The sequence below is a fragment of the Porites lutea genome, chromosome 5 (genome assembly GCF_958299795.1).
Source record: "Porites lutea chromosome 5, jaPorLute2.1, whole genome shotgun sequence".
Taxonomy (NCBI): domain Eukaryota; kingdom Metazoa; phylum Cnidaria; class Anthozoa; order Scleractinia; family Poritidae; genus Porites; species Porites lutea.
In genome coordinates, this window is record NC_133205.1 from 4,580,597 (window position 1) to 4,607,002 (window position 26,406).

At 39.0% G+C, this 26,406-nt stretch overlaps 2 protein-coding genes across 2 annotated transcripts in view; both read left to right on the forward strand.

Annotated features, from left to right (window-relative positions):
• Positions 1–5,207: 5,207 nt before the first annotated feature.
• Positions 5,208–6,656, forward strand: LOC140937524 (cocaine esterase-like). Its single transcript, XM_073387085.1, has 2 exons — positions 5,208–5,801; positions 6,392–6,656. Exons 1-2 carry the CDS (start codon positions 5,224–5,226, stop codon positions 6,573–6,575), a joined length of 762 nt encoding a protein of 253 aa, XP_073243186.1. The 5' UTR covers positions 5,208–5,223; the 3' UTR covers positions 6,576–6,656.
• A 925-nt stretch (positions 6,657–7,581) lies between these two features.
• LOC140936886 (acetylcholinesterase-like) overlaps positions 7,582–26,406 on the forward strand; it is a 62,201-nt gene continuing 43,376 nt past the window's right edge. The window contains exons 1-2 of the mRNA XM_073386390.1: positions 7,582–7,616; positions 7,867–8,021. Coding sequence (XP_073242491.1) covers positions 7,582–7,616; positions 7,867–8,021 — 190 coding nt within the window. The remainder of the gene's footprint in view (positions 7,617–7,866; positions 8,022–26,406) is intronic.

Below are 26,406 nucleotides of genomic sequence, written 5' to 3' on the forward strand. Positions count from 1 at the left end.
AACAGCATCGCCGGAGTCGAACCTGGTTCATCTGCACGTGCTAGCAACTCCTTGACCACTGCACCACAGGTGCCAGACCCGTTTTAAAAAAATGATTTTGTTACATCAAAGCCATTTTTTCTCTGCCATAGACGCTGTTTGACGCTGGTGGAGCTCACTGCATTTATCGTGAATTCAAATATACATTTGAGGAAAGATGGCTTAAGCGCGTATTTCAAAGCTATTTCGCACTATTTCGGGTTCAACGGGCCGATCGATGTAGATAGGCGATCAAACTAGCTTTACTGAAGTTGGTGGAGAACTAGGAAATCAACAGAGGCCCAAACTCGAAAGGATTGATATGAAGTTAGGTTGGTTTAATTAGGGAAAGAATAGATGAAATATAAACATGCATGTGTGATCTGTGAATGGAACCTCCTATTCTGTAGACTAGACCTTGCCTATTTTACAGAGAAAAACGATTTCAGTTTTGATGACCTTGCCGGTCCCGTGAAAAATATGGCGATCCCGCAACACGGCTTCCGGCCTGCAAAAAAAATTAACAAATTTATGCAATTACGGACACAAAAGTATCAAAACGGTTTACACAAGCAGGTAAAAGCGACAACAAAGCTCACACTCTTACGATCAAATTAGCGATATATATAGCGATATTTTCAAGCGTCTTAGCTTTTCCTCGACCTTGCTCTTCCCAATAACTGTTGTACCCCTTTTCTAATTTGCACAAGCCGCACGAGGGCTCTTGCCCGTTACTATGTGACGTCACGCTGGCAGGCGGAGTGGGTCAAAAAACGTGGGTGGAAAATAATAGAATCACCTTCCCCCCACCCCCTAGTTTTGTTACATGTCTAGAATGGGTGGAACTGTAGCTGTGAATCGGTAGATCGCTAGACCAGTGGATCACTAGATCTGTAGAACGGTGGATCGACCGCTGTATAGGTGGATCTGTAGGTCAATGGATTAGTAGATCGATGAATCGTTGGATTTGTAGATGAATTTGCAACAGTAGATGATTTGAAACAGTAGACTATAGTTCGGTCGAACGCTAGATCGGTGCTTCTGTAGATCATGGATCAGTAGATCTGGAAATCGATGCATCGGTGGATCTGTAGATTAATGGATCATCAGTACTATTGCTTCTTAACAATAGTCAAAGTACTGTTCGACAATTGACTTATAAACACTTATTAGATCACTAGATCGGCGAATCGGTAGATCTGTAGATCGCGAGATCGGTGGATTTGTAGATCGATAGATCGGTCGATCTGTAGATCGCTAGATCGCTGGACCTGTAGATCGCTAGATCGGTTGATAAGTAGATCGATAGATAAGTGGATCTGTAGATCGCTACATCGGTTGATCTGTAGATCGCTAGAGTGGGGGGTCAGTAAATAACTTGATCGGTGGATCTGTAGGTCGCTTGATTAGTGGGACTGTAGATAGCTAGATCGGTGGATCAGTAGATCAGTAGATCGGTGGATCTGTAGATCCCTAAATCAGTGGACTGCAGATCGCTAGATCTGTGGATTGGTGGATCGCTTAATCGGTGGATCTGTAGATCGTTAGATCGATGGATCGGTTGGTCGCTTAATCGGTGGATCTGTAGATCGCTAGATCAATTGATCGGTAGGTAGCTTTAGCGGTAGAGCTGTAGATTTCTAGACCTGTAGACCTGTAGGTCGCTGGATCGGTGGATCTGTACATCGCCAGATCGGTGGACCTGAAGATCGCTAGATCGGTTGATCAGTAGATCGCTTCATCGGTGAATCTGTAGATCGCTACATCGGTGGATCTTTAGATCGCCAGATAATTGGATCGGTAGATCGCTTGAACGATGGATCTGTAGATTTCTGATGTGAAACTTATCTTATGAATTATTTATATGCTTATATACGTTGGGTCTGAAAAACCCTGATTGGGAGATTCAATTAACTTTTACCTTTTACCTTTACCCGTATTTGACGCTTTCGTTTTTTTCTGTGCATTGTCTTGTTATCACATGCAGTCACCCAACAGATTTCTTCATCATGAAAATTTTTGTCCTTGATATTTTCATATCTACCATCTCGATATTTACTTTCTTTGGCAATTTCGTTGTTTAAAAGTTTTAGAGCAGTCACTAAACTTTTTTTTTCATCTTGAATGGATTTTGCTTTACGCTTTAAGAGTCGTAGCGTCTTCCACGTCACGATGTCTCTGTTTCAAGGCGTTCAACAAGCTTCATCAACAAGCTTTATTTACGGTATCAATTCCCTAAAAATGCTCTTCCAGTGAGCTGTTTACATAACAAAATTTTCAGAGAAACTACACTAATGCTAAAAATACATCTATATATATGTAGAAAATCTTTCCTATGACTAATTACACAAAAATCAAAATAAATTCTACCTCAACTCCCTCAAGGCAATCCCTGGTTCAAGAGAAAGACTGGGTAGACTTGAAAGAGTTGAGATTTATCTATCTCTTAAGCACATTTCCTAGGCCATTCCACATGACTGCCCCCGTAAAGCTAAAAGCCCGCTTAGCAGCTTCAGTACGGGGCCTTGGTACAAAAACATTGTTCGAGGCACCTCGCACGTTTTAAGAATGAACCCCGGATTTTGAGAGCTGTTTAAAGCGTCTTTGCTCGAGGGTATCCCATCCCAAGTCTTGGAGGATATCCGCAGATCTTGTATTATAATCACTAAATGTTATAATTCTCCCAGCCCTATTTTGCAATCTCTGGAGTCTGTCACACAGGCATTTTCCCATACATCCCCAGACTTCGGAGCAATAATCAAAATAAGGAGCGACTAAAGCATCATACATTTTCAGTAGGTTTTTGGCGAGGCACCAGAGAACGAATGCGTTTCAAGGCCCCTATACCTGCAGATACCTTTTTACAGATGGTAGCTACTTGGGATTGCCACCCCAATGCCTTGTCAACCTCTATTCCCAGATATTTATAATTAGTCACCCTAGTCAATTGTTGACTATCAACAGTAACGTTTAAGCCACCATTTAAATGCCTTAGTCGGTAGTGGCTTCCAATTATCATATATTTTGTCTTTTTGACATTTAATGTGAGTTTATTTGATTTCAGCCACTTTGAACGTCATCCAAGTCTTTGTTTAACTTTCCTTCAAGAGTTGTGGGGTCATAAACGGAAAGGGTAAGCGAAGTGTCATCAGCATACATGAGTGCTGATGATGACAGCTCGCATTCTTGTCGGTCATTTATATAAATGAGAAACAACAAAGGTCCAATTACAGAACCTTGTGGGACCCCACAACTAACTGGAAGATAGTCTGATAGAGTTCCATTTTACATAAGTACTGATAGGTATGATTTGAACCACTGAACTGCATGCGGGTCGAGACCATAAAGTTGCAGTTTTTTCAACAATGTGCTGTGGTCAACCGTATCAAAGGCTTTCTTAAGATCCAGAAAGAGTACACTGTTAATTAGGCCATCATCAATATTTAAGTACCAGTTGTTAGTAGCTTCAAGCAAGGCACTCAAAGTAGAATGCATCGGTCTGAAACCATGCTGAGAACCTGCCAGCAAATTATTGTGAGTTAGGTACTCATAAAGTTGTTTGAAAATAACCTTTTCGATTATTTTTCTGACAACTGATAGAATATATATAGGTCTATAGTTGTTAGGATCAGACTTAATATCCTCCTTATATAAAAATAACACTTTAGGAATTTTCCACTCGCCTGGAAAATACCCACACCTAATGGACAGGTTAATTATATGGGTGAGAGAAGGCACGATTTCAGGACAAGCTTCTTTTAAAAGCCTTGCAGAAATGCCATCTAGGCCCGTAACCTTGTCGACTGGAAGGGAACTCACTTAACGGTGAACAACACCGCAGTGAGTCTCGTTCAGGGTAAAACTAGAATCTGATGGCGAATTGTACTCCTCGAAAGAAACACCAGTTTTGGGAATATTATCGGCTAACCTAGGCCCAATGTGAGTAAAGTGATAATTAAGAGCATTAGAGATTTCTAATGGGGTAGTACATGAGTTATCTCCAACATCTATTCTATTTATTTCTGGTGTTGGTAAATTTCGGCCCAATATTGAATTTACTCCTTTCCATGATTTCTTAATATCCCCTAGATTTGTTTCCAAATACCGTTTATAGTAGTCAGTATTTACTTTCCTGATATTAGTATTTACATTGTTTCGAGCAATCTTATACTCGGTCCAATGAGCATCTGAATTGTTGATAATTGTAGCCCTTTCAGTTGGTCCCTCTCAAACATCAACCTTTTTGTCTCTGGTGTTAGCCAGGGAGCAGCCAGCGTTGTTTTCATCTTGAAGCTTTGTCAGCTCACAATTAGAAGTCAGGTTAGGTAGTATATGCCGCAGACGAATTAGCCTTGATATCTTTCACTTCATTCTGTAAATCTAATAGAAGGGGGTAAGCATGGGAAGTTCTCTAAGTTGTTGGTTTCGTCTCGTGCGGTACACAGAGGCGAAGTATCAGTTTGGTCAGAGACTGCACTGGCGGGTACTTTGAAAGGATGACTTCAATCGGAAAACCAGAGTTTATTTGTTCCCTTTTTTGATAGATCCCTTTTAGCAAGTTCGTCTTTCAGTGCTGGGATTGTTAGATTCTCAATTTCTTTCTCAGTTCGAGGAACTCATTTATTTCGGCGGTGCGGGGAGTTATTGATTCGCGCTGCTCAGAAATGTTTCAGGGTTACATTCGGATACCCCGAAGTTGCTTCTGAATTGGTTTGAGATATCTTATTGCGAGATAAGTATTTCTAGTTTGTGCTGCGATGTTGTACGCTAATTATCCTCGGTGTGGTATACATTGATGGAGAAGGTGGAGTTACCTGTACATAAGGAAAGTGTTGTTGTAGAGGAAATAAAGGAAGTGGAACTGAGATCTCGTCATGTGCAATATATTTATGACAGAAATTATAATCGAATTGGGTTACAGCCACGCGGTCATGCACCTAGCAGACTTCCGGGGAAGAAGGTAATATGTCTGTTACACAAAAGAAGAAAAGTAAGGGTATTTGTATGGAAGGGTATCCGGAAAAATATCATTTCTTGCTATTCTCAGCATTAACAATTAATCCACAACCATGACGCCGAGGTGCACGCTCCCATAGCGTCTTCTTCGGTATGAACTTGGGTTGCCTGTGGACAGTCACATGAAAAGAACTGCTAGAAAAGGGGCGGATAAATTTTGTACCACCAAAGCGAAGTGCGATTGAGGCCATGTATTCGTTTACAGTATTACCCTTCATGTTCATAACCTTCGTTGTTTCGCGATCTCATTCTATGACCGCTCCTACTGTTACGACCACCTACGGCCCAGTCAGCGGGTCTGTAACTAAACTCCCGACAAACAAGACTGTTAAAAGCTATTTGGGAATCCCGTTTGCAAAGGCGAAGCGTTTCGAGTATCCCGTTCCACCGGACAAGTGGACTTCAACTCTGCACGCAAACGCAACACGCAGTATCTGTCCTCAGTCTGTGACTTTCTTGTCTCAACACTTACGCCCTCTCTTTGACGAAGACTGTCTACGGCTCAGTGTTTACATTGCCGAAAACGCGAACAGCAGTTCTGGTCTTGCGGTGATGCTGTGGATTCACGGTGGAGGGTTTGCTGAAGGCGACATTATATTTTACGATGGTTCTCTGTTGGCGACCGAAGGAAACGTTATTGTCGTAGCAGCAGCGTATCGCTTGGGAGTCCTTGGTTTTCTGAGCTCGAATAGTGGCGATCTCACAGGCAACTACGGAATGATGGATCAAATAGAGGCCATGAGATGGGTCAATAAAAACATCGCAAGGTTAGTTATGCAGGTTTGGTTTGAATGTATGATCTCATGGCAGTCCCGGTTCTCTCAGAATATTTAAGGCAAATGTTAGTTCTAGCTTGATTTTATAATCCCTCTGGGTGTTATAAAAGGAGTACAATTTAAGTCAATGTTATGAATGAAATTTAACTAGACATCAAAAATTTTATGTGCGACATTCTGAATTACATGATTTCAGTGATGGTTTGACACTCCTACGGAAACGCGTGTATACAGATATTGCAACGGAGATATTGGCATACAGTGCCAAGCTGCATGCGTCTCTGAACTGATAGCGGTACGCCTCGAACGTTTTCTCCTGGATAACCTTCCTTTTCGCTTTGCCTGAACAAAAGTGTTCGCAGACTGGAACGATGTACGAATTGAGATGAATACAAGGGGTTGCTTATCTCAAAGACTTCTTATACGGCAAGAAGAAAGCGCATCTTCGAAGGGGGTTAAGCATCAGTTAGGTGGGTAGGTTATATGGAGTTTGACACCAAGAGTGAAGTAATTCCACCGGTAGGGAGTAAAAATGTTGTAAACAAAGTTTAATTCATCCTTAAACTTTTCATATATTTCAGTTTTGGCGGCGACCCCAATAAAGTGACCATATTTGGTGAGTCGGCAGGTGGAATAAGCGTTGGATTGTTGATGTTGTCGCCGCTGACTAATGGTTTGTACCAGAACGCAATCTTGCAGAGTGGAACAGCAACAGCCTTCTTTTCTTATTTAGAAAGACACGAAGCTGACTCGGTGGCCAGGTAGAGTATAAAAAAGTTTTGTAAAAATCTGAAATCTGGTACGGAGAGAGAATCTTAGGGCGTTGGCCGGGATATGTGAATTTGACTAAAGTTATTTTTAGAGGTTGTGATTAAACGGAAGTCTTATTCCAGAGACGTCTGAAAATTTTAATCGATTCTTTAAAACGTCATCAAGTCCACGCGCGACTGTCAAAGCAAACAATGCAGAATATCGGAGACATCACTGTTTAGAAACATTTTTTTTTGTTATTCAGATTTGTAACGAGTGAAACAATAGATTCTTTTGTCTCAAAAACCAATGCGCTTCTGGTTAGCACATTAATATCAATAGGTGACCTCGGCGTGAGTATCGCTATTGTAAGGGCGATCGTTAAATTCTCTCTTTACGAAACTGAATAAAATTTTAAGGACCTCTTCAGAAACCATCTTCCGATAAATTTCAGGTGTTTATTTGGTCTAAAAGTAATTTTGGTGAAATTCAGATATTCAAGGGCTTCAATGGGCGTTTCCCTCTCCTCCCCTTTCATTTGCTCTTGGGTACGCGCGTTTGTGAGTCTTCCGACTGCTTGGCTTAAAATCTAGAGCTGGTTAAAAAGTAGAAATTTAAAAGCCTTCTTTTTTTTACTTCATCTACGTTTGAAAAATGTTTTCTGGAATGTAAAGCTGAACTCGTAAAATACAGTTAACACGCGATGAGAAAACACTTGCGGCAACAGACTGAAATGCGTGTTCGTATCGATACATGTTTCACAAGCTGCTTTCTAAGTACGAGAACGAGAAGTTGTTATCATGCTCGCTTTCCTTAAACATTTGCTTGAAAAACAAAAAAAAACATTGACTCATCCTAACTGCGCGAGAAAAAACTTGAAAAGCACTCCTTCCCTGGCCGAACAATATTGATAGTCCTTACTACTCGCTCTTAAAAGAAAGAAGCTTTTACGGTTTTCCAGTAGACTAGAAAGGTAGTATAAAGTGGTAAAAACCTTTAGAGGACATCGACTCAATCCTACATGCGCGGATCATCCTCACCCGGCTCACCAATTTTGTAGGCTGAGTCGCACATGTAATTTACCTCGGTTAGTTTAGTCTGTCAGTGTGGCGCAGGCTACAATTTTGTTAGTCCGATCCTTTCTTCGTGCCCTTAACGAAAGACGCTTTTAACGGTTTTTCAGTTCACTACCAAAGACGCATAAAGAGATAAAAACCTTTCAGGTAGCACTGAATCATGGTAGCACTTATCTTTAATTTAGAAGGGGTTTCAATTAATCTTTGACTATTAATTAAATCTTTTTCAGGAGCCTTTCACAGTTAGTGGGATGTGAATTTTCCTCCCTTAAACAGTGCTTGAAGGAGAAATCAGTGGATGAGATTCTAAAGGCGCAGCTTAAAATCCTTCTCAAGGGAAATGATTGGCCCATTGGACCTGTAGTGGATGGATACTTTTTGCCAGGTATGAAAACAATTAACCTAAAAGAGGATTATGGAACAGAGAGGGAAAGGCCCAGTCAACCTCTTGGGATAATATATTATAATTTATTAAAAATTGAATCATTGGATAATGTAATTCTAGAGCTCTGGTTACGGCTTAGCCATCATGGTATATGGGCCATTACACCATGCTCTCCACGTCTGCTCAAAGTTAAAAACAAGCTGAAAATCGGTTGTTCTTACAAATAAAGTCGGGAAGAATTCTCGATATTTTGTGGGCGTTTTTAATAAAACAATTATTCCACTCGTGCTTGTTGGATATGAGATGATTATAGCCAAATCGCTACGCGCCTTGTTGGCTCTCTACAATCTCATATCCAACGTGCACTCGTGGAATAATTGTTAAATATTATTTTTAGGCCGATTAAAAGCTTGCAATTAATCGGAAGTTTGTTTCCCGAGAAATTCGTAATTACTTTTATCCAGTGTTGTCAAGAGAGAATTCAACAGTAGCCATTACAATATTCTGCATTGATTGTTTGCTCTGAGGCAGTCGCGCGTGGACTTGATGACGTTTTCAACAATCGATTAAAATGTGCGGACGTCTCAGGAATAAGACTTCCGTTTAATTGCAAGCTCTAAAAAACGCTAGTAAAATACACATATCCCAGCCAAGGCCCTAAGATTCCCTCTCTGTTTCAATGGATATGGTTACCGCAAGTTTTGTCTCATTGAACTGATTATTTTAGTTTTTTTCTCCAAAGAACGACTCTTTTTGTTGATAAAAGAGCAAAATTCTTGTTATGTGCCTGCTGTGGACTTATGACATCATTCCAATTGGCCCATCAACTTGTCTTCCGTCTTGGGTTTTTCTGAAAATTCGAATGTATCACGATAATTTTTAAGACACTGGGCATATGTCCTTCTTATAAGAATAAATACTAGTAGTATCGCTGAATAGGTTTAAAAAGTCACTGGGTACCTTTTGATTTCTTATATCGTGCATGAAACCAAAGACGGATTTGTAATAAGGAAAATTTAGTGGTAGAATATAAGCATCAGTAAACTTATGTTGTTAGGAAAGATTGAAAAGCTGTGCTCAACATCATATTTTGTTAAGTTATTTTTCATTTCTTCAAAGCCATGTGGAGAGTAATATCTACTACGTTGTGGAGTAATAACTACTGCTACTAAGTGTTAAATCCAGGGATTAAATCTGTAAAAAATATTTTGAGTTTAAACCGCGTTTGGATCAAACCCAAGAGTTCGAGCGATTTTCGTGCTTACTGTCAGGTGTGGGCGTGAGGAATGACATTTCAAACTTCATTATATCATATTACGGGAAACGTGCTCTATCTTTTGACTTACGATAATTCGTTTAGCCAGGTTCATTTTTTGGCTACTTCGCTTTATGTGTTGTTTGATCATGAGTTTTAGAAGTAATGACTACTTTTGAATCGTTGGTAGTATTAAACATTGAAAATGACTCCATGAAATTGACGGGTGTTTGGCTTATAGCCAAGAAGCTTATATAGCTTATAGCCAAGAATTGTACAATATTTTTGTCCTCAGTTGTGCAGAGCCAAAGAAGACGTCACTCAATTGACACGAAAGTCTATGATCGTGCATGAGATAAATAAGGGGTTGTTTCAATGAGGAGAATGACATTTTGAAATGCGATGAGTGGCCACAGTGTTTGAACACTTTGAACACTTTTTAATAGGGTCCATAATTACAGACCAACTTTATCATCCCTTACGGCCCCATGAATCTACTAAAATTTAAAAAAATCCAACAAAACTAGAATACTAAGGTAAGAAATAATGTAAATATCAGATTTTTTTAGAATTTACACATGGATAAAAAAACTTAATGAGTACTTTAAGAAAATATAATAGTAGAGCAGATATGTGCTTGAATTGTTCACTTTCTGTTGAAAGCATGAAATTAATATTTTCTTTAAAACGTCTGAATTCTAGCAACTTGGATAAGAAAATCCAAAAAGGTGTAAGGCAAGGCTGTCCCCTCTCACCTTATCTGTTTGTTCTGGCAGTAGAAGTTTTAGCTAAGGCAATTCGTGAAAATAAAAGTATTAAAGGGATCTTTGTAAACGGTAAAGAAATAAAACTAAGTCAGTATGCAGACGATACAACTCTTATACTAGATGGAACAAAGGAATCGTTAATAGCCTCTCTCAAAACACTGGACGATTTTTATGAAGTCTCTGGCTTAAAACTTAATGACAAAAAAACAGAAGCCTTTTGGATTGGGGCAAATTGTAACAAAGATGAAATATCAATTCTCGGAAGAAACTTTAAATGGCCGAAGTGTAAAGTTAAAGCTTTAGGTGTCTGGTTTTCAAACGATCCGGAAGCAACTGCAACTTTAAATTATAATGAAAAACTAGATAAGGTCCGGAATGTTTTGAGCTGCTGGAAATACCGTAGACTTACCCTAGTTGGAAAGATAACGGTCCTAAAAAGTCTGGTTGCCTCTCAGCTCGTTTATGTGCTCTCACCTTTACATACAAATGTGAAAATTATCAAAGGAGTAAACAAGTTATTTTTTTCATTCCTCTGGAATGAAAAGGAGATAAAATCAAACGAGACATTATAACAAACGATTATGCTAATGGAGGACTTAAAATGATAGACATACAGTCTTTTAACAAGTCCCTGAAAGCTACATGGATTAAAAAATATCTGGATGAAGAGAACCAGGGAAAATGGAAATATTTTTTTGATATGGAGTTAGAGCGATTTGGAGGCACAATAGTCCTCACTAGTAATTTAAACAAGAAAGATACCACTGAGAATCTCAAGATTAAGAATAACTTTATAAAAGAGATACTTTCAATCTGGGCGGAAGTCAATTTTGATGAAAACATAACGTCCGAGAAACAATTTCTTGAACAAACTTTATGGTACAACTCACTCATTAGAATCGATAACTGCCCCGTCTTCTATCGAGAATGGTTTGATCGAGGCGTTACGAAAGTGAAACATTTGAAAGATGAACATAACAATTCTTAGCACTAGCTGAGCTGCAGCAAAAAATTGGCGTAAAAGACAACCCAAATTGTTCTTTTTGTAATAATGAACCGGAGAAACTTCTTCATCTTTTTTGGTCTTGTCCTAAAGTGGCCTTTTTCTGGCATAGTTTATCTCTTAAGCTGACTTTGCTCCACATTACACCGGAACATTACACATTAGATATATTTGTTGCACTTGGTCTAAAGCCGGATTCTTCAAAAAACTGCCAGCAAATTAATTTCCTTTTCCTTCTAGCCAGAAATTACATCTGGATTAGCAAAAGAAGGGAAACCTCGCCAAAGATAGCAGGCTTCCTGCAATACCTCAAATCATTCTACCACATAGAGACCACTGCAGGTCCCATTTTACCAAAAAAATGGGAAAATGTGAGCTCCTTATTTCAGTAAGCCTTTGATTCTGTATACAGTTGTATATCTCGATCCTCTGCTCTTTTTCTCCAGCATTAACCTGGTGTATCTTTTGCTTCACAATCGCTGCCTCTTTAAGACACTTAAGATATAAGTGCGTTTACTGTGAATGTTTGGTTTTGTAAATGTTGGTTTTGAAGTACAATTACTAATTAGAACTGCTTGTAAATAGTGCATTGTAGTGTGAGTAGTGAGTAGGTAGTGTTGTAAGTACTGAGTATTGTAAGTCTTTACATTGTAAACAGAGTAAGTACCTTAGTCTATTGTATTCTAAATATTGTATTGTAAGTAGTGTAAGTATCGTAGTGTTTGTAAGTATTTTTGATTGTTGATTGTTGATTGAATAAATGTTATTAAAGATGAAAAAAACAACAAAAAAACAACAACAAAAACAACAACAAAAAAAACTTGGATAAGAAAATGTCAGAAAAAGCCTAAGGCAGCTGTTTTTTCATATAAAAAGATATTATTTCAACGCAAATTGTCTAAAAAAAAATAGAATAGAGAAGATATAAGCGACCGCCAGCTAGACCGGAAGTAAAACTACCAGAGTCGGAACTTTTAAGGAATGAGATTAAACTTCTGTTGTGCCCGCTGGTTCTCTTTACTTAAATATTTTCTTTTAACCTGATGTATACACTCAATTTACTATTTTCATCGTGTATAGTCCATTACTAAACTTGAGCCTACTTTGGCTATGATACAGAATATCGAAGAATAACGGGTGATATTTCGGTTACCTAATGACTTGATACTTCATGCAGACGAATGCTTGTAATCGAAAAAAGAGTGTAGGATTGCCTTTCACGATTGTCACTCTTCTGGGCACAGCCCTTCTTACGAGCGTACTTGAGTAGTTCCACGCTTGACTAGTTCCACGCTTAACTTAACTTCTGACAGTGGTGCGCAGGAGAGTCGCCACTCTCCCCTTAGAGATATCCAGCCCCAATCTTGCAGACTGTAGGCCTTGGAATGTTTAAGTAATGTAGGCCAGGTCAAAGAAACTACTTTTGGATTCGTCAGTTGAAGGTAAAGAACTACTTTTTCTATCGTATAGAAGAACGTGTAAGTGAAAACCACTCCAATTATTTCTAGAGGTCCGTTGTCAATATCCAGGTTTCGCAGGCATAGACCAGAAGTATTCACCTTGTCACATTCTGTGAATGCATGGAACGGAGGAAGTGCCAGTGCAGCGTTTTTATGAAATACGCTAGCAATCTCTTAGGCTGCAAGGTAGCGTAGATGTACCTCAGTACCAACATATATGATAGGGAAGCTAACTTGGCTTCATGGTAGAGAAGCTTCATGGGTAGTTAGAACTGAGAGTGGACTTAACGAAAATGTCTTGGACACAAACAACATTAGACTTATGGAAAGACTTAACTTCTATTTTAATATATTTTATTATTCATTCAAAACATTTCCCCAATTCTGATTGGCTAAAATACAGGCATAATTCACCATAACCAGTTACTGATGACCAAATTTGGAAGAATTTTGTGTTTAACGAGGAAATGACGTCAAAAATGCAGCCTTCTACAGGTTAATGCACCGTTAACTGAGAAGACCTGGGGACGAGGTTGAGTTGTTTTCGTTGTGAAAACTAAAAATGGCGGACACTTCACTCAATTCAAGAGTAAGAACTACAGCTGGAACTAGGCGAAGTAATGGCTAAAAACATAGCAAAAACAGCAAGAAGACAACTCGGAGGGCGATATCTGCTATTTGGAGAATATTTGCGGAGCTGGACAAACGTAAACGTGCACTATCGAAGATAAACTTGACATCGATGCAGGTAAGCATGTTTTAGCCATGTTTTTAAACTAGGAATTATTTTGAATGAATAACAAAGCATTCGGCCTCTGTGGATAACACCCTCCTCGATCTGTTTAATTCTTCATATCCTACTCAGCCTCATTCATCAATTGCTAAATATCTTAAAAGAAGGGAATTTTCTTTGTGATATAGCATGACGATGAATGCTTTCTAGCAAATTGACTTCAAATGATGCAAGAAAAAACTGGACATCTGGCCCTAGACGACATTGTCGACAAGGCGTTGCTCAATGTGCAAGGAATCTAAAAAGCACCTGCTTATTTCGATCTTTACTAAAAAACTAGCTCATTCCAGTTTCTTAGTAGCTCCTGATACACGTTTACCCCAGATCTTAGTCTTCAAGCTTTTCGCCGTGCGACATATTTGCCACATAATTTATCCAACAGAATACGTTTTACATGTTCAGGGGATTAACGTAAAGGATGCATATTCGGACAACGCTTTTCCCTTATTTTCTTGCATGTGAACTTTAGCATGATGATCAGTGCTACTCAGTCCATGATACGGGGGGCCACATACTGGGGGTGGTTACAGTGAAGATAAGAGACTAATTGTTTATTGTTTATTGTTTTGTTTGCCATAAGTTGTACAAAGCAAAAGAAATCTAATTATTTAAACTCTCATGGCGAGGAAGCCCAAGAGAAGCCACCGGTCTTATAAGGAATGGGCGCCCTCACTCCCTCACTCTCATTTCTGTCGAGAGAGGCGCAGATTCACTTGATGGTGAAACACAGATGAATTAAACCGCCACCCGGTTTGGATAAGCACCGGTCTACTGAACGGGAAGCCGGGGTTTTAAACCCCGGCAGGACCAACTCTCGATCAAGATCTTTAAATAAATGACGAGAAATGCAGCTTTTTCAATGTCATCTGCAAACGGTTACACTTTTTAGTCTTCTTGGAAAAAAAACCGTAAGCCTCGTCTCACAGTTCTTGTTCATATCTTGAAATGCTGTGGAAGTTAAAGAACCGAGACACTGTTTGTAAAGAGTAGGGGACCCATTTGCCTCCCAAACGGATTTCCCGAAAATATTTTGAAAATGGTACACTTTGAAATGAGCAGACATTATCGTGAAAGCAGTTTCAATCCAATATGTACATGCACAGAGTGTTATTTATACTCATCAATAACACAAAATGGTGGTCGCAGGAGCTATTATATCCCAAATTACTTTGAAAGCCGCAAAGCATTCTATTGCATTCTAGTTAATAGTGGATCAACTCTTTTAACCCTTTAAGCCCCTATACCCACATACAAATTTTCCAAACTGATCTCTGTATATTTCCTTATAAGGATAAGTTGAGAGAATTTGATAAAAGATCAAAGCATTTTCTCTTAGGTGATAATTTTATTAATTCTAAAAACCTAATCTCTTGACCTTGTATGGATATTGTGAGTCAGAAGAAAATCGAAGTTGGTCGCTAATGGGACTTAAAGGGTTAAAACAAGTAAAAAGAAATATTCTTGTCTTTTGGTAGTTTAATTTGTTCGTATGTTTGGCCTTTCCTATGCTTAAAAATGTGAATCATTGTTTCACCTTTTTTTAATTCGCTAAATGAATTGCTTTGAATGAGTTGCATTTTCCATTTTATCCCACTCTTACTTCCGGTTTTCTCACTGAAACCGCTAATTTGTAACACAGTTGAAATTTTTATACGACATGAATATCCGGAGAAACATAGAACAAACAATTTCGTCGCCATTTTGACCTTAACATGCTAAATTTCGTGTACTTTCGGTTACGTGATATTTACTTACAGTCAAAATGGCGGCCATCTTAGAAATAACTCCAAAAACCGGTCTAACAGGACAAATTTTCGATGGCACCGTATCACGTATTAATAGTCAGGATTAGTTCTGTCATTCCTGAAAATTGGGTGCCTTTAACAAAAAGTGAACAATTCGGCCCCAAATCTGCACATATCCGCCCTACTATAAGTCATTTAACAAAGTTAATGAATTCTGTCAATTTTAAAACCGTCAGGCGTAAATTTACACATGACTGAATCAAAGAAATCTCTTTTGAACTTCTTTACATCAGAAGAGCGGACTAAAGCATTTTCACTGACATTGTTCCACAGTTTAAATGCATTGTAAAAGAATATCCTCTTCATGCTATTGGTACGTGGAATAGGAAGCCGATAAGGCAACCGAGACCTTGTATCATGAGACTTGTGGCATTTCAAAGATAACAGTTTCTTAGAGAGGAAATCTGGTGCACGTCCATCTAGGATTTTCTTGAGCACAAGTAGTCTTCTTTCAATACAGATTTGATTGATGGGTAGCCACTTAAGTTCCAGAAATAGTGGCAGGGTTCTAGCCTGAAATAGAGCACCTAGTACAATACGCGCACATCATTTTTGAAATTTAAAAATCTCATCCAATAATGCTGCATTACAATTTCCCCAAACGGAGACACAGTACTTAAGAATAGGTTTAACACTAGCATTAAATAAAATGGTGCGATGTTTAACCGGAAGGAATTTTTTAATGCGGGCCAGAACAGGCAGAACAGCAACGCGCTTTAGGAGTTTTTTTTCCTCAGATAAGCTACGTGTCGGATGACTAAGATAGGGAGAGGTCGTCCCAAGAGACGTTCCTCTTGAGTTTGCTCCAGCTGCCTACCATCCAAACACAGCGAAAGGGCAGATTCTTCGAGTACCAATTATCATGAATTTTGTCTTTCGCGAATGGGCAGCCATGCCATGATCTTTGGTCCCTGTCGCCGTATTAGAAAGATCCCACTGAAGTTGTAACTGAACATCAGTCAGATTTAAGGCACTAGCATAGAAAGTAGCATAATCAGCAAATAGGCCGTTTCTGTTCTTCCAGGTTAAAGGGAGGTCGTTGATAAATAGGAGGAAGAAGACAGGGCCTAAAAGTGAGCCCTGGGGAACTCCAGATTTCAATACTTCAGTATCAGATAAGGTTCCTGCAATGTTAACACACTGTCGACGGTCTCACAGGTACAATCCTCGCCAAAAATCCTTGAAACACCCCTTTCCCCTGTGCAAAGTTGAGATGACATTTCAGTGTTTCACTGGCTACAACAACATTGCAAAAGGGAGGGGGACGGAAGTGGTGCGAGAATGTTCAAAGTGTTTCAAGGTTTTTGTCTAAGATTGTCTGAATTGGCGGGAAGATTTTTGACCATGCGCAGAATATGCAAAGTGACACTTAGAAAAAAATTAATCTCTAGACAAGGATGGAAATACTGCACAAAGCTCTAGAAGGTCCGTGTATCGCTAACTGCAATGGAGAGTGGTTGGACGTTGCAGAGGATACTCTCGCACGGAATAACCTATCAGGTGGGAGTTTTCAGAGTGCTGTACGCGAGCTACTTGAGAAAGGACGTGGCAAGTACCGAAACATTTTAATCTTTGGTAGTGCCAATTGTGGGAAAACTTTTTTACTAAACCCTTTAAATGTCATCTACAATACATTTACTAATCCCGCAACTAGCAACTTTGCTTGGGTTGGAGCTGAATCCGCTGAGGTTCTTTTTCTTAATGACTTTCGCTGGAGTCCACAGGTCTTGCCTTGGCACGATATGCTTCTACTTTTGGAGGGGCAGACAGTTCATTTGCCAGCACCGAAGTGCCACTACGCTAAAGACATTGTATTTGAAACGGATACACCAATATTTTGCACAGGCAAACATGAGTTAGTGTTCATTAAGGGAGGTTGTATAGATGAGAGGGAGACCGAAATGATGCGAGTAAGGTGGAGAATCTTCAACTTCTTTTCGCAGATTCGACACTGCGAGCAAAGAAACGTTCCACCATGTCCAAGATGTTTCGCAAAATTAATTCTCTGCTCTAACAATAACAATAACAGTTCGGCATAAGGATAGATAAGTGTTGAGTGAATTCCCAGCGAAGGATCTGCGAAGCTAAGCATATTCAGATAAAAGTATTATGCAACTTTAGAGTATTGCGTGATGGAGAGAGAAGTGTAAAGTGTAAACAGACGCTGGTAAACCTGACGGTTTACCATTAGTTTTTGCCTTTTATCGCATTTCGTATTTGTATTTCTCTGTGGAAAATCACTTTGAATAAGAGATTACTTATAATTCACATGAATTTTTAACAACAGCTTCAATGGCATCGTGAAATTCAGCCTTTTCCCAACGGTTAACCATAACATGTAATAAAGTAAGATTGTCAACAGACCAACTTCTATTGTGACAACGGTAAACCGTTGACCTTTACCGCACGTGAGTCGACTAAGGCAAAACATGCCGATAGATAGTTTCCTTTTTACGCACAGTTTTAGGGCATAAATGCTACACTTGTAGGTGCCACAAACGATTGTTACATGAAATTCTGTAATGCTTCTGTTGTGAAATACAAAGCAACAACAATTACATTTTGTCCATGTGAATTCCAAACTATTATCAGTGATTATTATGTAATCAGTTCAATAAGATAATTTTGTAAATGTACATTGCATTATTCCTTTGAAAACATACAGCTACATATTTAATATTTTAGTCTCTGTCCTTTTGTTTGTAGTATAAGTTGTATACGCCTGTCCATGGATTCGATTAAATTGTTTATTTTAGCTACTGGAAACTGAACAATTGTATCTTTCACTCTTTCTTTGAACTGGGTGAAACTCTCTCGCTCTAATTGTTTTTCAATAGCGCTGTCGTGCAAGTCGTCACTGACTGATTTAAACATGTTCTCTATTGGATTTAGATCAGGACTCCGTGGTGGTATCTTAAGCAACTGTGCGTTTACTCGTTGCAAAGCAATCTTTGCTATTGCTGAGTTCTGACTAGGGTCATTGTCTTGAATGAAGAGTCTTGTGTTTCCTTTCTTTGATTCCACAAACATTTGTTCAAAAGTCTTATCAATGAAAGACGCAAAAAAATTTCCCGTCATATGTTCATATTCTTCGCATAAAATAACTCCTACATTATATGAAATCGCCACTAAAAACTTGACTATCTTTCCTCCAGATCCAACTTTACTCCCTTTCGCTGTGCAATATTGATTGAGACCTTCTGATTTTTTCCGGTAGATCCTTCCAGTAGGAGCTCGTGCTTGATCAAGCGGGTTGGTCTTGTGTGCAAAAGCAACTCCGTCCAAGTAGAAAGCAATTTTTTGTGTCCATAACTCATTGTTGTACTCTTCTCTGACTTTTTTGGCAAATGAAACGCGTAAGTTCTTGTCATTGTTAGTAAGCAGCCCTTTTTTCCGGGCCTGCAGATAAAAGTATCCTTTGCTATTCAAAAATCTTGCCACAGTGCGAACTGACACATTACTTTCCGAGATGTTTGCCTCATTCATTAGTCGCTTGGCAGTAAAGTTACCTTCTGTACGCCTCAATTTGTGTAGAGCCCTTATAAGGAGTCTCTCTTCTCTAGATGACAACTTTCTTGGCCTTCCTCTTCTTTTGTAGGTGACGTTTGCCTGAGTTCGCGAATGCCTTGAAGCACTGTTAGATTCTTTTAACACTCGCATTACTGTTGCTGCAGATCGGCCGACTTTTCCTGCAATTTCTCTTAGTGAATACCTCTTTTCCACGTACAGAAATCTGATGAGCGCTCGTTCTTCAGCCGTTGTTTTCTTATTGTACACCATACTTACTTTCCTCACTTAACTATGTGACTAATCCTGACACTTAACCTTTATGTCTCAGTATAATTCAACTTCTTCTACGCGAGATTCCTGCGCCAGGCTGTACTTATATATCATTTTTTAGACTTATAATAACAGTTCCAGTATTTCTACGGAAAACTAGAAAATCAATGTTTTTCTTTCCTTGCGTCAAACAAAAGTTACAGCAACATTTACCACGCTATCGCAATCTTTCTCGACTATTCACGAAAACTACTTAACAATAACTGCCAACAACTGATATTAACCAGATGGCTTTTCGCAACTCACACATGTCTGAATTGGCGGGAAGATTTTTGACCATGCGCAGAATATGCAAAGTGACACTTAGAAAAAAATTAATCTCTAGACAAGGATGGAAATACTGCACAAAGCTCTAGAAGGTCCGTGTATCGCTAACTGCAATGGAGAGTGGTTGGACGTTGCAGAGGATACTCTCGCACGGAATAACCTATCAGGTGGGAGTTTTCAGAGTGCTGTACGCGAGCTACTTGAGAAAGGACGTGGCAAGTACCGAAACATTTTAATCTTTGGTAGTGCCAATTGTGGGAAAACTTTTTTACTAAACCCTTTAAATGTCATCTACAATACATTTACTAATCCCGCAACTAGCAACTTTGCTTGGGTTGGAGCTGAATCCGCTGAGGTTCTTTTTCTTAATGACTTTCGCTGGAGTCCACAGGTCTTGCCTTGGCACGATATGCTTCTACTTTTGGAGGGGCAGACAGTTCATTTGCCAGCACCGAAGTGCCACTACGCTAAAGACATTGTATTTGAAACGGATACACCAATATTTTGCACAGGCAAACATGAGTTAGTGTTCATTAAGGGAGGTTGTATAGATGAGAGGGAGACCGAAATGATGCGAGTAAGGTGGAGAATCTTCAACTTCTTTTCGCAGATTCGACACTGCGAGCAAAGAAACGTTCCACCATGTCCAAGATGTTTCGCAAAATTAATTCTCTGCTCTAACAATAACAATAACAGTTCGGCATAAGGATAGATAAGTGTTGAGTGAATTCCCAGCGAAGGATCTGCGAAGCTAAGCATATTCAGATAAAAGTATTATGCAACTTTAGAGTATTGCGTGATGGAGAGAGAAGTGTAAAGTGTAAACAGACGCTGGTAAACCTGACGGTTTACCATTAGTTTTTGCCTTTTATCGCATTTCGTATTTGTATTTCTCTGTGGAAAATCACTTTGAATAAGAGATTACTTATAATTCACATGAATTTTTAACAACAGCTTCAATGGCATCGTGAAATTCAGCCTTTTCCCAACGGTTAACCATAACATGTAATAAAGTAAGATTGTCAACAGACCAACTTCTATTGTGACAACGGTAAACCGTTGACCTTTACCGCACGTGAGTCGACTAAGGCAAAACATGCCGATAGATAGTTTCCTTTTTACGCACAGTTTTAGGGCATAAATGCTACACTTGTAGGTGCCACAAACGATTGTTACATGAAATTCTGTAATGCTTCTGTTGTGAAATACAAAGCAACAACAATTACATTTTGTCCATGTGAATTCCAAACTATTATCAGTGATTATTATGTAATCAGTTCAATAAGATAATTTTGTAAATGTACATTGCATTATTCCTTTGAAAACATACAGCTACATATTTAATATTTTAGTCTCTGTCCTTTTGTTTGTAGTATAAGTTGTATACGCCTGTCCATGGATTCGATTAAATTGTTTATTTTAGCTACTGGAAACTGAACAATTGTATCTTTCACTCTTTCTTTGAACTGGGTGAAACTCTCTCGCTCTAATTGTTTTTCAATAGCGCTGTCGTGCAAGTCGTCACTGACTGATTTAAACATGTTCTCTATTGGATTTAGATCAGGACTCCGTGGTGGTATCTTAAGCAACTGTGCGTTTACTCGTTGCAAAGCAATCTTTGCTATTGCTGAGTTCTGACTAGGGTCATTGTCTTGAATGAAGAGTCTTGTGTTTCCTTTCTTTGATTCCACAAACATTTGTTCAAAAGTCTTATCAATGAAAGACGCAAAAAAATTTCCCGTCATATGTTCATATTCTTCGCATAAAATAACTCCTACATTATATGAAATCGCCACTAAAAACTTGACTATCTTTCCTCCAGATCCAACTTTACTCCCTTTCGCTGTGCAATATTGATTGAGACCTTCTGATTTTTTCCGGTAGATCCTTCCAGTAGGAGCTCGTGCTTGATCAAGCGGGTTGGTCTTGTGTGCAAAAGCAACTCCGTCCAAGTAGAAAGCAATTTTTTGTGTCCATAACTCATTGTTGTACTCTTCTCTGACTTTTTTGGCAAATGAAACGCGTAAGTTCTTGTCATTGTTAGTAAGCAGCCCTTTTTTCCGGGCCTGCAGATAAAAGTATCCTTTGCTATTCAAAAATCTTGCCACAGTGCGAACTGACACATTACTTTCCGAGATGTTTGCCTCATTCATTAGTCGCTTGGCAGTAAAGTTACCTTCTGTACGCCTCAATTTGTGTAGAGCCCTTATAAGGAGTCTCTCTTCTCTAGATGACAACTTTCTTGGCCTTCCTCTTCTTTTGTAGGTGACGTTTGCCTGAGTTCGCGAATGCCTTGAAGCACTGTTAGATTCTTTTAACACTCGCATTACTGTTGCTGCAGATCGGCCGACTTTTCCTGCAATTTCTCTTAGTGAATACCTCTTTTCCACGTACAGAAATCTGATGAGCGCTCGTTCTTCAGCCGTTGTTTTCTTATTGTACACCATACTTACTTTCCTCACTTAACTATGTGACTAATCCTGACACTTAACCTTTATGTCTCAGTATAATTCAACTTCTTCTACGCGAGATTCCTGCGCCAGGCTGTACTTATATATCATTTTTTAGACTTATAATAACAGTTCCAGTATTTCTACGGAAAACTAGAAAATCAATGTTTTTCTTTCCTTGCGTCAAACAAAAGTTACAGCAACATTTACCACGCTATCGCAATCTTTCTCGACTATTCACGAAAACTACTTAACAATAACTGCCAACAACTGATATTAACCAGATGGCTTTTCGCAACTCACACAATCCTCGCCAAAAATCCTTGAAACACCCCTTTCCCCTGTGCAAAGTTGAGATGACATTTCAGTGTTTCACTGGCTACAACAACATTGCAAAAGGGAGGGGGACGGAAGTGGTGCGAGAATGTTCAAAGTGTTTCAAGGTTTTTGTCTAAGATTGTCTGAATTGGCGGGAAGATTTTTGACCATGCGCAGAATATGCAAAGTGACACTTAGAAAAAAATTAATCTCTAGACAAGGATGGAAATACTGCACAAAGCTCTAGAAGGTCCGTGTATCGCTAACTGCAATGGAGAGTGGTTGGACGTTGCAGAGGATACTCTCGCACGGAATAACCTATCAGGTGGGAGTTTTCAGAGTGCTGTACGCGAGCTACTTGAGAAAGGACGTGGCAAGTACCGAAACATTTTAATCTTTGGTAGTGCCAATTGTGGGAAAACTTTTTTACTAAACCCTTTAAATGTCATCTACAATACATTTACTAATCCCGCAACTAGCAACTTTGCTTGGGTTGGAGCTGAATCCGCTGAGGTTCTTTTTCTTAATGACTTTCGCTGGAGTCCACAGGTCTTGCCTTGGCACGATATGCTTCTACTTTTGGAGGGGCAGACAGTTCATTTGCCAGCACCGAAGTGCCACTACGCTAAAGACATTGTATTTGAAACGGATACACCAATATTTTGCACAGGCAAACATGAGTTAGTGTTCATTAAGGGAGGTTGTATAGATGAGAGGGAGACCGAAATGATGCGAGTAAGGTGGAGAATCTTCAACTTCTTTTCGCAGATTCGACACTGCGAGCAAAGAAACGTTCCACCATGTCCAAGATGTTTCGCAAAATTAATTCTCTGCTCTAACAATAACAATAACAGTTCGGCATAAGGATAGATAAGTGTTGAGTGAATTCCCAGCGAAGGATCTGCGAAGCTAAGCATATTCAGATAAAAGTATTATGCAACTTTAGAGTATTGCGTGATGGAGAGAGAAGTGTAAAGTGTAAACAGACGCTGGTAAACCTGACGGTTTACCATTAGTTTTTGCCTTTTATCGCATTTCGTATTTGTATTTCTCTGTGGAAAATCACTTTGAATAAGAGATTACTTATAATTCACATGAATTTTTAACAACAGCTTCAATGGCATCGTGAAATTCAGCCTTTTCCCAACGGTTAACCATAACATGTAATAAAGTAAGATTGTCAACAGACCAACTTCTATTGTGACAACGGTAAACCGTTGACCTTTACCGCACGTGAGTCGACTAAGGCAAAACATGCCGATAGATAGTTTCCTTTTTACGCACAGTTTTAGGGCATAAATGCTACACTTGTAGGTGCCACAAACGATTGTTACATGAAATTCTGTAATGCTTCTGTTGTGAAATACAAAGCAACAACAATTACATTTTGTCCATGTGAATTCCAAACTATTATCAGTGATTATTATGTAATCAGTTCAATAAGATAATTTTGTAAATGTACATTGCATTATTCCTTTGAAAACATACAGCTACATATTTAATATTTTAGTCTCTGTCCTTTTGTTTGTAGTATAAGTTGTATACGCCTGTCCATGGATTCGATTAAATTGTTTATTTTAGCTACTGGAAACTGAACAATTGTATCTTTCACTCTTTCTTTGAACTGGGTGAAACTCTCTCGCTCTAATTGTTTTTCAATAGCGCTGTCGTGCAAGTCGTCACTGACTGATTTAAACATGTTCTCTATTGGATTTAGATCAGGACTCCGTGGTGGTATCTTAAGCAACTGTGCGTTTACTCGTTGCAAAGCAATCTTTGCTATTGCTGAGTTCTGACTAGGGTCATTGTCTTGAATGAAGAGTCTTGTGTTTCCTTTCTTTGATTCCACAAACATTTGTTCAAAAGTCTTATCAATGAAAGACGCAAAAAAATTTCCCGTCATATGTTCATATTCTTCGCATAAAATAACTCCTACATTATATGAAATCGCCACTAAAAACTTGACTATCTTTCCTCCAGATCCAACTTTACTCCCTTTCGCTGTGCAATATTGATTGAGACCTTCTGATTTTTTCCGGTAGATCCTTCCAGTAGGAGCTCGTGCTTGATCAAGCGGGTTGGTCTTGTGTGCAAAAGCAACTCCGTCCAAGTAGAAAGCAATTTTTTGTGTCCATAACTCATTGTTGTACTCTTCTCTGACTTTTTTGGCAAATGAAACGCGTAAGTTCTTGTCATTGTTAGTAAGCAGCCCTTTTTTCCGGGCCTGCAGATAAAAGTATCCTTTGCTATTCAAAAATCTTGCCACAGTGCGAACTGACACATTACTTTCCGAGATGTTTGCCTCATTCATTAGTCGCTTGGCAGTAAAGTTACCTTCTGTACGCCTCAATTTGTGTAGAGCCCTTATAAGGAGTCTCTCTTCTCTAGATGACAACTTTCTTGGCCTTCCTCTTCTTTTGTAGGTGACGTTTGCCTGAGTTCGCGAATGCCTTGAAGCACTGTTAGATTCTTTTAACACTCGCATTACTGTTGCTGCAGATCGGCCGACTTTTCCTGCAATTTCTCTTAGTGAATACCTCTTTTCCACGTACAGAAATCTGATGAGCGCTCGTTCTTCAGCCGTTGTTTTCTTATTGTACACCATACTTACTTTCCTCACTTAACTATGTGACTAATCCTGACACTTAACCTTTATGTCTCAGTATAATTCAACTTCTTCTACGCGAGATTCCTGCGCCAGGCTGTACTTATATATCATTTTTTAGACTTATAATAACAGTTCCAGTATTTCTACGGAAAACTAGAAAATCAATGTTTTTCTTTCCTTGCGTCAAACAAAAGTTACAGCAACATTTACCACGCTATCGCAATCTTTCTCGACTATTCACGAAAACTACTTAACAATAACTGCCAACAACTGATATTAACCAGATGGCTTTTCGCAACTCACACAGTCTGAATTGGCGGGAAGATTTTTGACCATGCGCAGAATATGCAAAGTGACACTTAGAAAAAAATTAATCTCTAGACAAGGATGGAAATACTGCACAAAGCTCTAGAAGGTCCGTGTATCGCTAACTGCAATGGAGAGTGGTTGGACGTTGCAGAGGATACTCTCGCACGGAATAACCTATCAGGTGGGAGTTTTCAGAGTGCTGTACGCGAGCTACTTGAGAAAGGACGTGGCAAGTACCGAAACATTTTAATCTTTGGTAGTGCCAATTGTGGGAAAACTTTTTTACTAAACCCTTTAAATGTCATCTACAATACATTTACTAATCCCGCAACTAGCAACTTTGCTTGGGTTGGAGCTGAATCCGCTGAGGTTCTTTTTCTTAATGACTTTCGCTGGAGTCCACAGGTCTTGCCTTGGCACGATATGCTTCTACTTTTGGAGGGGCAGACAGTTCATTTGCCAGCACCGAAGTGCCACTACGCTAAAGACATTGTATTTGAAACGGATACACCAATATTTTGCACAGGCAAACATGAGTTAGTGTTCATTAAGGGAGGTTGTATAGATGAGAGGGAGACCGAAATGATGCGAGTAAGGTGGAGAATCTTCAACTTCTTTTCGCAGATTCGACACTGCGAGCAAAGAAACGTTCCACCATGTCCAAGATGTTTCGCAAAATTAATTCTCTGCTCTAACAATAACAATAACAGTTCGGCATAAGGATAGATAAGTGTTGAGTGAATTCCCAGCGAAGGATCTGCGAAGCTAAGCATATTCAGATAAAAGTATTATGCAACTTTAGAGTATTGCGTGATGGAGAGAGAAGTGTAAAGTGTAAACAGACGCTGGTAAACCTGACGGTTTACCATTAGTTTTTGCCTTTTATCGCATTTCGTATTTGTATTTCTCTGTGGAAAATCACTTTGAATAAGAGATTACTTATAATTCACATGAATTTTTAACAACAGCTTCAATGGCATCGTGAAATTCAGCCTTTTCCCAACGGTTAACCATAACATGTAATAAAGTAAGATTGTCAACAGACCAACTTCTATTGTGACAACGGTAAACCGTTGACCTTTACCGCACGTGAGTCGACTAAGGCAAAACATGCCGATAGATAGTTTCCTTTTTACGCACAGTTTTAGGGCATAAATGCTACACTTGTAGGTGCCACAAACGATTGTTACATGAAATTCTGTAATGCTTCTGTTGTGAAATACAAAGCAACAACAATTACATTTTGTCCATGTGAATTCCAAACTATTATCAGTGATTATTATGTAATCAGTTCAATAAGATAATTTTGTAAATGTACATTGCATTATTCCTTTGAAAACATACAGCTACATATTTAATATTTTAGTCTCTGTCCTTTTGTTTGTAGTATAAGTTGTATACGCCTGTCCATGGATTCGATTAAATTGTTTATTTTAGCTACTGGAAACTGAACAATTGTATCTTTCACTCTTTCTTTGAACTGGGTGAAACTCTCTCGCTCTAATTGTTT